This window comes from Gekko japonicus, unplaced genomic scaffold (assembly GCF_001447785.1).
Source record: "Gekko japonicus isolate JY-2015 unplaced genomic scaffold, Gekko_japonicus_V1.1 scaffold766, whole genome shotgun sequence".
NCBI classification, from domain to species: Eukaryota; Metazoa; Chordata; class Lepidosauria; order Squamata; family Gekkonidae; genus Gekko; species Gekko japonicus.
The window spans coordinates 356,134-368,260 of record NW_015172577.1 but is presented as its reverse complement, the minus strand read 5'-3'; the positions used below and the strand labels follow the sequence as shown (position 1 = coordinate 368,260).

Sequence of the window (12,127 nt, the reverse complement as noted above, 5' to 3'; positions counted from 1 at the left end):
TCAAATCAGGAAGAAAATCCCCAAGAAGACATCATTTAGTCTGTCCATTTAGTCTCCATACCCTTTCCAGGCTTATCAGAAGCTCCCAAACATTAAGCTGTATTATCTGTAGCAAACTCAGAAGTCAGAAAAGGTGGGCAATGCGGTCTCTCTCTCTCACACTGTCCCTTGCTGGTTTCTCAAGAGATAAAAGCTATGTCTTAAAACAGGGGTTCTTACATTTTATTTTCCTTTATGGGATCCACTGGCTCAGTGATGCCAGCTCTTAGATCCAGTCCCTGGCAAAATGGATCCAGGAGGCGTTGGACATAGCCTGTACCCATGGCCTTCCTCATCACTAGTGGCTGAGAGCAAACCCCGAGCCCTTGGGTGGTACTGGCATTGCTGAAAGCCGGGACTTGTCTCAAGAGTCCCAACTGCTAGCAGCACAGGTTAGAGAAGTAGTGCCAGGGCTTGCTTTGGTTAGCATATCAAGTGCTTATCTCCCCTTTGCTAAGGGAATGAGCAGGGCAAGAACGCAGCACCCTGCTCCTTTTCCCTCTCAGCTTTGACTCACAACTCACCTGTGAGAAAGTCATAATCTACGTGAGAGACAGAGCCTTATTTAGTTCAGTATTTTTAATGTGCTCTTTTTATCAGCGCAGTCCCAAAGTGGCTTGCAAAATACAATTTAAACCAACAGTATAAATCATTGCATTCTGGTCTAGTCTAAAATCCATTGGTTTGGTTGTCTGGTTGCAAAATACAATTTAAACCAACAGTATAAATCATGGCATTCTGGTCTAAAATCCATTGGTCTGGTTGTCTTAGGGCCACCGGCTAAAAGCCAAGGGCCAAGACCTCTTTGGCTCTTGCCCTTCAGTTTGCAACTCTGGCCATGACCAGGCCTCTAACAGGAACGGAAATACAAGTTCAGGCCAGATCCTGTGCAGCTGGCAGACAAGTTATCAAGATCATTCTCCCTCTTTAATGTAATTATTTTCAGAGTTAGACTGCAAGATAAAAAGAGTACTATTAGCCCTTTTTATTGCCACCCTTTTAAAGAAATCCCTGTACCCAAATAACGAAATTTGTAGAGAAGCATCCAAAATGTGGCTTCTCAATAGAATACTGAGAAAATAAAAGTAGCAGACCTACAGTGCAACCCTATGTCTTTCTATTGACCCCAACAGAATTAGAAGGGGGGATACACTCTATTCACCTCCCTGGATAGCCCAGATTAGCTGATCTTGTCAGATTTCAGAAGCTAAGCAGGGTTGGCCCCGGGTAGTATCTGGATGGGAGACCTACAAGGAATTCCAGGGTTGCTATGCAGAGGCAGACAATGGCAAACCACTTCTGAACGCCTCTTGCTTTGAAGACCCTATGGGGTTACCGTAAGTCAGCTGTGACCTGACGGCACTTTCCACTGCCAAACTCTGCTCAGGAATCTCGCCTAACCAAGCCAAAACCTTGTTCCATTTGGGCCACTATTTATTGACTGGCAGCAGCTGTCCATATGCTTTACTATGGAACTAGTGGGTCTTCTGTTCAGGATGCCTTCTGCTTTCCTACAACTTTAGGACACAGCAGTATCCCAGGAGCATTTTCTCATCTGGTGAAAAAGCAAGCAAGCACTTTTTAATCTTTTAATCCTTTTGTGTAAAAAAGCAAAACAAAACACAACCCTTAAACCTTCGTAATTTTTTTAAACAGAAGCTGCAGCTTGTGCATAACACCTTCCAGTAGAGAGAATGTAGGTCAAAGCAAGTACTTTTATCTACAGATGGATGGCTGGGACCACATTCAAGCACAGGTAAATGCTAAATGGGGGGGGGGGAAACCAGCTTCAAAGTCTAGTGTACCAAACCCTACAATATTAGACTAAACCACTGTAACTATTCAAAATAAGACACAACGGGTTTTGGAATCACCTCAAAGAGGTGACTGAGATCATCATGAAATTTACATCTGAAAACCATCCCAATGTCCACTTGTTTAAACCACATCTGGGCTTATGTGTAGGGCTGTGCATTCGGTAAAGCTGACCTAAAAAAACCCAAAAAAACATTTTTCGGGTATTCGACATACCAAATCAGATCCCCTGAGCTGATTCAGCTGCTTAATACTGAATGCCGACCCCCCCCTAAAAAAAAGTTTGTGGTTTTTTTGGCTTTCTCAGGGAGATACTGCTGACTGCCTTTCCCCTATCCCCATTGGAAACAATGGAGGCTTGGGGGCGCACCCTCTTTGGTTGCCCCTAGAATTGGACCCCCTAGTCCAATCTTTTCCAAAGAAGAAAAGATATTGGATTTATACCCCACCCTTCACTACCCAAAGGTGTCTCAGAGTGGCTTACAAACTCCTTTCCCTTCCCTTCCCCACAACAGACACCCTGTGAGGTAGGTGGGGCTGAGAGAGCTCTTGACAGAAACTGCTCTTTTTCAGTAACAGCTCTTATCAGAACTACGGCTTGCGCAAGGTCATCCAGCCAGGTGCAAGTGGAGGAGTGGGGAATCAAACCCGGTTCTCCCAGATTAGAGTCCGCGCACTTAACCACTACACCAAACTTGCGGTGTCTTTTGAAGAGAGGCTCCAGTAGCTACGGTACAAATTTGGTGCCTCTACCTCAACCCCCCCCCCCAGCCCCCTGAATACTTATTAGAAGTTTTTTGCCATTGACTACAATGGCCCTATAGGATATAATGGAGCTGAAAACTTTTGGGAATGGGTACCAATAGAATACCAGTATTGGTATTCGGGTATATTCTAAGGAATCCCCCAAAAAATATTATACCCGAATAAAAAAAAAAATCGATTTTCCCCCTGCACACCCCTACTTATGTGTGTTACATCTATAGACACAGGTGTGGTATTTCTTTGTCTCTCCATTGGCCCATTAAGTCATAAGCGGTACGAATGCTCTAAAAGATAGAACTTCAGAACAGGATGGAACCTCTCTCTTCTTCACATCTGGCTTCTACCTCATCATTTTGATCAAAACTAACTTTTGTTGTTGTTGCTCAGTTACACAGTCAAGTTCGACTCTTTACGACCCGACCCCATGGACCACATCACGCCAGGCCCTCCTGTCTTCCGCCATCCTCCAGAGTAAAACTAACTTACTGAAAGATAACTGCTAATAAATATTTGCCCAAGGCCACAGTAGGCCAGCAAAAAGCAGCCTTTTTTTGCCATCAAGTCACAGATGACCCATGGCAGCCCCACAGGCTTTCAAGGCAAGAGACATTCAGAGGTGGTTTGCCATTGCCTGCCTCTGCATAGCAACCCTGAAATTCCTTGGTGGTCTCCCATCCAAATACTGACCAGGTCTAATCCTGCTTTGGTTCTGAGATCAATCTAGCCTGGTCTATCCAGGTCAGGTCTTTAAAAAGGACTACAAAGGACAAAATATTCATAATAGCAAGCTGACATTCAAGTCAGAAAGAAATACTTAAGTACCAGTATGTAGATATGAATCAGGAAATGGTGTTGCTAGGCTTCACAACTAATTTTTGCCAAAAGCATATCTAACTTCTAAAAACTCAGTGCTCCAAAACAGAAGCATCTCATTTCTATTTCCACTATTCAGGGCACCTATTTAAAGAATACACATAAATAGTGACTCCTATTGTGTTCCTACCACCGGCAAATACTTACAACCAGAAAAATATAACAAATGAAGACAGTAGAATGGCAGCATATAAAGAGATGTAAGTTTAATAGATTTGCATTGTATGGCACCAGAAGCAGTCTCCCCTGACGTTAACTTTAAATATAAAGAGACTAACATAGGAAGTAATATAATACAAATACTACACTGTATGATTTTTTCTCTCATAAAAAAGCTGCATTTTGTTAGAAATATTAAACAGGGGGAAAAGGCAATTTTCTTTTTAGTATTCAATGCCAGTAATTGCATTCTACCACAGGGTGGTGCTAATGCACCATCAACAATTTAATGCTGTTGAAGTAAATAAGGGAAATACAACTTTTGGTATTGTTCCTCTTAGTATTTCAGGCAGTGTTTTTTTGTTTGCTTTCGGAACCCTATTTTATTAAGTCATTCTGTTCTACATTATTCACAAGGGACACATCACAATATGTCTAGAAGCAAATTATGAACTGCACAATGTGTGCCTAGAATTATAAACTGCACAGTCTAAGCCATGCTACAACTATAGGATGGCTCTTCTTGTGATGAGAAAGGCATGGCACGCATGATACTGGCTGGAGGTGGCACTACAAGATGTTGAGATTTCTCCTCTTCTTCTTTACATTTGAAAGCAAAAGTAGGACAGACTAATAAGACAGCAAGCAGACAATGGCTCACTTGCCCACAGTCTCATTGCAGAGGTGGCCAATGGTTGCAGAAACCCTGACATGGTTCATTTTAAATGACAATCTATTTTGTCTCTCTCTCTGTGTTATGATAACAAGGCTTGGGAATCACTAGACTTGCAGTGAGCTCCCTTTTCCTTCACTTGCAGCTTGGCAATTAATCATTTCTATTTTCATGGACATCCATAGATCAAGATACGGCCATTAGACGTTTGTTCTCATCTGGCCAAGCCATTTAAATCTGGTTTTAATGGAATGGTTCAAAAGTATCAACAAATTACTGCCATCAAAAAACCAGAAATTGTTTCTGACCCAGGTACAAAGGGAGGCACTATAATGACACACTCCAATTTGTTGTTGCATGTGCATCATACCACAGAACACTTCATTTTCCAAGTCTGGCTTCTCACACATTTGGACTTCAATTATGATAAGTGTTGAAAGAGTCATAATCCAACAAATTATAATGACAACCTGGCTCCACAATAAGCTTCCACATCCCAAGGACCCAGGTTTGCTTTGCTATTTACTAACCAAGAAACCCTGATCTAAATAAAACATGATTTGAAAGTCAGCAAAGCCTAACAGAAATTAAAGTTCAAGACACAATGGAGACATGCTTCGATGTACAATCTGCAGTATGGGAACATTCACTTCAATCAGATCAACAGGGGATATTTGTAAATGTGTGTGTGTGCGATATACGTTTTATCTACAAATAGCCAACATACTGATATTTTAGCATGATGATAAGGTAAAGCAGAGACATTGAAGCCAGTAGTTTCAGTCTCAGAAGACGAATACACATGTCCTAGATCCTGCTCCAACACAGATATCATGCCCACATGCTTACTATATGACACAGTTTACAGACAAAATTTAGCTCTCTTCAATCTTTTTCCACTTACAGCATCAGACTACACATAAAAACATTATGCACACTTCAGCTTCACTGACATAATTTTGACACAATCCAGCTATTCACAAAGGAGGGGAGGGATTTTGTCCATTTTTTCTCCCTCCCACTACAGACTCCCCCTATTTGCCTTTCATGATGTTCCTGATTGTCTTCCAGGAGCAGCACTTCAGGGAGATCAGTGGCCTGCAGTGGAGGAAGGGAGGTTGGGAAGTTCCACCCAACTGACAGAAGGGCCGTCTGTTAGCAGGAAAATTGGTGGGGATCCAACCAGTTTTCTGTTTTGCTTTAAACCTTCACATGGGCTTCAAATGTGCATCTGAGATGACGAAATGCAGAGGGTGGGTTAAAGCTTCCTCGTGTTCAATAAACAAGCAGGAGGAAGTGTAAGAAAAAGTGACCCTCAAAGACCAAACCAAAGAACTGGTTTGCAAAAAAGAGAAAAAGTCCAGCCATTTCAGATTAGTAACGCAGCCCAGTATAATTATGCACAATGGAACAAAATGGCTGAGGCACAGTAGAACTACTGAACCAGAATAATATAATTTTTAAAGTATACAAAAAGTACAGGCCTATTACTGTATACGGCTACAGAACAGAAATACATGTGTGTTTGTATATGTGTTTGTGAGAGAAGGCACTTTGTTGTGCTTCATGCTCCACAAGTCACATGCTATGATTTTGCACAATTAGATTCTGTACAATCAGCTATTTTTGCAACAAGCTGTAGTGGGTGGGTGTATACACACACACACACACAAAATGTTGTGTGTATATATGTGTATATATATATATACACACACAGCCCTCTCCAGTCTCTATTCTATGATCTATGCAAAGCTTACGCAAGCTTTGAACAGGTTAAAATGGCCACAACATAAGCATCTCAAAGCCACACCAAAGCCCGTGCAAAGGCTTGCTTAATCACTATGGGGAAGTCACTGTGCTTTGTCCTGCATACCTTGTGAAGGAGCCATGTGAAATGAGAGTGTGAAAGAAAGCAGCTGCTCTGTTCATCCTGAAGATGTATATTGTCCATGACTCTCAATATGTTGGAAACATTTTTTTCAAAATATGCCCAACAAGGGATTGATAAACATAATGGTATATCTGGCAATACAGAATATAAGTGAACAAATCTTAATAGCAAGCGACCTATGAAACTCTCATCCGCCACGGTCTTTTGACACTGCAGAGACAGGTGGCACAGGGATCCCCTTGCCTGGGGTACCAATCCGTGCGTCTTCTGCTCAGCTCCCATCTTGCTTTGCAGCAGGCTTGTTTGGAGGCTGGAGCTTGTACATGCTGAAGTAGCTCACCACCTGCTGAGGCACTTCTGCCAGGACACTTTGAGCAAGAGCTTCTTTGGGAGCCTGAATCAAAGGGGAGGGGGAAAGAGTTTTAAGTACCCCCAAACACAGAAAGCATGTGATCAAGTTTCTGAGGATTTAAGGAGACCATCTGGAAGAACAGCATCAGCCAGAATTTAATTGACCATTTGGACTGTCACGTTATCCATACTGTGTGCTGGCTAACTGTTGCTTACATGGTTCAAAGCTGGTTGGCATTTTTGCGGCTTGGACTGTAAGGTGACTCAGGGGACACTCCCGGAGAGAACAACCTTAGTGCATTTCTCCATAAAAACTGCCACTCTCCAGCACTATCTGGTGACATAAAAATTGGGCAGTTGAAACAAATTAATTAGCCTGATTTCTTCTAGGCCTAAAGCCTCAGCCTTTTCCCTTGAAGCAGATGCATAATTTAACCTGCACAGTAACTCCAAGGACAAGGCTTGTCTGTTTAAAGATCCAAGCATGAGATGCTATAAACGGATTCCGTTTTTCTTATTAAGTGATCCAGCTACAGAAAGGAGTAATAAAGAGGCAAACTATTAACTACCAAGTTAACATACAACCAACAACAGCTGGGCACTGGAAATAAAGGACAAATACTTCTCTCCTCCCCTGCCTTACAGCAGTTTGCCCAAGCAAATAATGGAAAGTCAGGTAAAACTGGTGCTCTGATTTCAGCTTGGTAATAGGGAGTGGACATAGAGCATTAAATGCGGACAAGTCTATTGTGGGATTTAAGATATAAATCAGAACAGGCCTTAAGAAAACAGCTCTCTTGAAAGCAGCCATTTTCTGGTTTCTAGAATTTGTAGACTACATTTTTACAACAGGCTGTGTGATCAAATAGTAAAGGTTTGTTATTTCACTCTGAGATGACTGATGAGCTTTTCTTTCCACGTCATTTAACTACAATGTGAGAATTCTGTTACACAAAAAAGGGAAGTACCCTTCCAAGAAACAATGTTCTTTTCATTGACAACTTAATCCGCACAGTGCACTTTCTAAGCAACTCAGTTCCTATATAATAGGGCACATTAGACATGAGCCACTATTATATATTACTACTATATTCTGACGAGACCAGAATCAGTCTCTCTCAGTGTCATCAGAAAGTGTACTTACATTTTGGAATTGTCTAAATGGCACAAACTGGACAATATCTCTAACAGCAGCCTCTCCTGTGCGGGATCTCAGAGCACCGCTGTCACTGTCAAGAAACTCCATGGCACTGAAATCAGCCCCTCCAACACCAACAATTATAATCGACATGGGGAGTTTGGCTGCATTAACAATGGCAGATCTGGTTTCATCAAGGTCAGTGATCACACCGTCGGTGATGATCAGGAGCACAAAGTATTGCTGCAGAACAAAAGTACATATTGTTACCAGTGAGACAAGAAAAATATATTTATGAAGTAAAGTGGCATCAGCAGATAAGCATGATGGACAAAAGGAAAAAGTCCCAAAGAGTGCAAAACAAAGATTTGTTCAATGATCTTAACATATTCCAAATACGAACTCTATTGTCAGGGCAATAATAACCAGCACAGAATAGTTATTTGTGCATGTGAACTCTTAGAAGAGAATGCCCGCACAAGCATCAATAAGGCAACAATAACCAGCACAGAATAGTTATTTGTGCATGTGAACTCTTAGAAGAGAATGCCCACGCAAGCATCAATGAGACGGCCATCAAGATTGGCTGGCAAGGTTGCCAGTTTTGTTCCCTGCCCATCAACTTCCAGCCCCAGCTGACTGAAATTCAGAAGTTACGGTGTGGGTAGTGATGAAGTACTTACAGAGGCTGTTTTCTGTTGAGTAGCTGCAGCAGCAAACCTAGCCATGTGATTTATTATCGGAGAAAAGTTGGTCGGCCCATACAGCCTCACTTGAGGGAGGCAGGCCCGGTATGCATCCACAATACCTTGGATTCCTGAGGGAAATAAATGGACGTTCCTCAGCACATTTTAATGCATCTATTATCACACTTTTTTTAAAAAAAAAAAGCTGATACTTTTTGCTGATGGTGTTTTTATGCTGTTTTTATCCACCAGCATTTGCTTTATGCCATTCACTTTATGTCATCGTATTGTAGATCCCTAGTAAACCAGTCTCAAAGCAGGTCTTTGCAGAGATAAGCTAAACCATATATATATAAAAGTACAAATATTTATTAAGGCGTACACATGCTAAATCTTTCCTGATTAAAAATTACTTTGTCTAAGATCAGACTATAAAAGCTTACCCACTATACATACATATGATGGGTAAATACTTTACAACTGAAGACCAAATGGTGAAAATCCTTGATGGAGGGACACACATTCAGACCTACAAAATCGCTGTTACCAGAATAAGTTGTGGAGGTGATATGGCTATGCCTATGGCCCATCGCTAATAACAGGAGTCCAATTATAAGTATACAAGGAAACAACATCCGGTTTAATTATGTGTGTACTAAAACTCTGTAAAAGGTCTTTGAATGTGTGTCTAGAATATATAGATAATAGTGACCACTGAGGAAGGCCCTTAGGGGCCGAAGCGCGTTTGGTCTTCAGTTGTAAAGTATTTACCCATCATATGTATGTATAGTGGATAAGCTTTTATAGTCTGATCTTAGACAAAGTAATTTTTAATCAGGAAAGTTTTAACATGTGTACACCTTAATAAATATTTGTACTTTTATATATATGGTTTAGCTTAGCCCTTTTTGGTTCACAGTCATATCCTGGGTTGAGTCTTTGCAGAGATAAGCATGTCTATTTTTCCCCCTAAATAATGTTTCAGCTACGGAAAGATTTGCCAAACCGCAGCATTACGCTACTGCTAGTGGTGTAAGACTAGATAAGAGCCAAGCAACTAGTCCCCCATGGTCTATGAAGATATATCTTTGCCAGCAATCTGCAGTGAACATTAATTAAAACTACGTGGCCTTAGAGAACAAGACCATCAATATCCCACACAATGGAAGTGTCTTCCAGATTGGTATTAAAGGCCTGCTATGTTGGAGCACAGGGAGATATTTGCTATTGCCAACAAAGTACAGTAACAGGCTCTTCAATCACCTCTTCTACTAGGATATTTTACTGAAGAACTGAAAATGCTAACATCACAGAATAAACATGGACAACAAATCATACTAAGCCAAGCACCTGACATTCTATTATATATGATACTTTAGTATTCCACTAAATTCAAGAGACTTTTTATAAAAGGTTTCTTTCCCCTTATTTTTGGCTTCTTCTTTTTTTTGCCTTAAAATAGCAGCCTGGTAGATTTGATTAAAGAACTGCTTTCTTCCATGTGAAGTTACTAGCCTTCAAGTTATTAGCCTGTCCCCATTTATTTATTTATAAATTTTAAACAAACCAAATATCCATGATGAATTATGCAACATCAATAGAGACAGTTACACTTGTATCAACAAACTATTAAGTTACAGGACATTCTTAAAGATTCTGACCCTAACATTCGAAAACAACTTACCACTGCAAAATGGATTTGATGAGTTAAAGTTTAATGGAAACTCATGTGATACCTGTGAATACATGGAAGATGTATGAAGCTGAATGTGTCCACTTCTAATTATGAAGTTTTCATTCCTGCCCTCTCCCAAAATCATGTCCCACATATCATTTACCTGCCACGAGGGGGGAATCTGAGCACCAAACCCAAGAGCGGGGAACATTTTATCTCTGTAAAAAAAAAATTCAGGAGAACATAATTATAAATAAGTTCACAATTCCAAACTCTTTGCAAACCAGAACCGTAAATCTGTTCCCAGTAATATTATTAAACACTTCTAAGGCCATCCGTGAGAACCACTCAACTTTCCCTTCATCCAAGCAAGAATGTGACATGCCCACATTATGAGTGATTAAAAATAACACTTGTTCACAGAAGATGATTCTCACCATCTTCTTTTGCTAGTCAGACCACATCACAAATAGGAATGACAGACTCAACATTAGCTGGAGGGCCTAGCACAGCATGGTTCCGGAATGTAGAGCAGCTAACCTGTGGCTCTGAGAGCAAGTAGCCTTGCTCACCTCTCCCTCAATTCTCCCTCCACTCACAACCAGCCATGCTAGTGGGTTCTCCCCAAGACATTTGTTATACCTCTTTCATATGCAAGAATTCCAAGACATGGCCAAGACAAGCCTCTGCCCATTTTCTGCTGAGATGCAAGTTGGCCAGGACTGCTCTGAAGAGACACTTTGTGAGCAGCCCAGACTCACAAAGGGGGTAGATGGTATATAACACAAAGGCAAAAATGTGCACATACCATAGGTATACATACATGTTGCACAGTGCTTGTTTTCACACTGCATTATCTAGTAATGTAAGATATTGCTACAATGTCCCAAGGATGTAAACAGTGCAATAACTCAAGCAGAAATCAATTCAATTAGCTACGTTAGTGAATTGTGAGCCTGGACAAACAGTACCACTAGTTAGCTGAGAAGATTAATAGTTCTCATCTGCAAATAACCCAGCTGAGCTCTGAGAAGGAGCAGGAGACAGAGCTGCTAGAGAGGTGAGTGTTTTATTACTTGCTTTCAACTGAGCAGATTTAGCTGAGGGTATTGTGTGGGAGGACTGTGTTTGAGAGTGTGTGGAAGGGATTAGAGTTGTTGCAGAGTCCTGGCTGCTTGAGATAGGTGAGAAAGGGTTAGTGTTCAAATGTAAATTGAGTGCCTGGGTGAATTTGAATAGCTGCTGTCCCACCCTTTCCTGGGGGAGGCCTCTATTTAAGGCAGCACCTTGCCAGAGGCAGAGCTGACCCAGCTGAGCTCTGAGCAGGAGACAGAGCTGCTCTTTGCTTGTGGCTCTTAGCCTAGGGACTCTGTAAGAAGCCCAGGAAGAGCCAGAAAGCCAAGGCCCTAGTCTCCTTGTGTTCCCAGTAAGGTAAATAGACTTTGACAAGGAGAACCACATAAATACAAAAGGTTTTAAAAGGGGGATTATATTTAATTATTTTGAAAGTAATTATGAAGCCAGAATGCCAGCAGGGGGTTGGGGGCTATCCAGTGTATTGCACGGAGTGTCACATGTATCTGCCCACTGGACAAAAGAGCTTGCTACAATGCCAATTGATCCAGCGCGTGCGCACTAGATCCCATGGGTGTGAAGCACAGAAACCACGTCGAAGATCAGTGGGATACAGTGATTCCCGGTTATATCTTATATCGGAAGCATGGGGGGGAAGGGTTGGAGGTGGGGTAGCTCTGTATGTCAGAGAGGGTATACAGTCCTGTAAGACTGAGAGGGTAAGAGAATTGGATTCGCTTCTGGAAATGCTATGGGTTGAAATAGTGGGCCCAAAAGGAAACTTAACATTGGGAGTTTGTTATCACCCACCAGATCAAAAGATAGAGGAGGATTATAAAATGATGAATTAATTAAAGATAGCGGCTAGACAAAGAAACTGTGTCAAAATAAGTGATTTTAACTACCCACACATTTATTGGGTCAATATGTGTTCAAGTCAGGAAAAAGAGATTGAGTTTCTAGACACTCTCAATGACTGTGCTATGGA

General features: G+C 41.4%; 1 protein-coding gene across 2 annotated transcripts in view; it reads right to left on the bottom strand.

Annotated features, from left to right (window-relative positions):
- Nucleotides 1-3,681: 3,681 nt before the first annotated feature.
- Nucleotides 3,682-12,127, bottom strand: part of CPNE3 (copine III) — a 28,091-nt gene continuing 19,645 nt past the window's right edge. For both annotated transcript variants that reach the window (XM_015421428.1, XM_015421430.1), the window contains exons 11-15: nt 10,229-10,283; nt 10,075-10,126; nt 8,388-8,521; nt 7,711-7,947; nt 3,682-6,609 (exon numbers count right to left, since the gene is read on the bottom strand). In XM_015421428.1, coding sequence (XP_015276914.1) covers nt 6,487-6,609; nt 7,711-7,947; nt 8,388-8,521; nt 10,075-10,126; nt 10,229-10,283 — 601 coding nt within the window. In that variant the 3' untranslated portion in view covers nt 3,682-6,486. The remainder of the gene's footprint in view (nt 6,610-7,710; nt 7,948-8,387; nt 8,522-10,074; nt 10,127-10,228; nt 10,284-12,127) is intronic.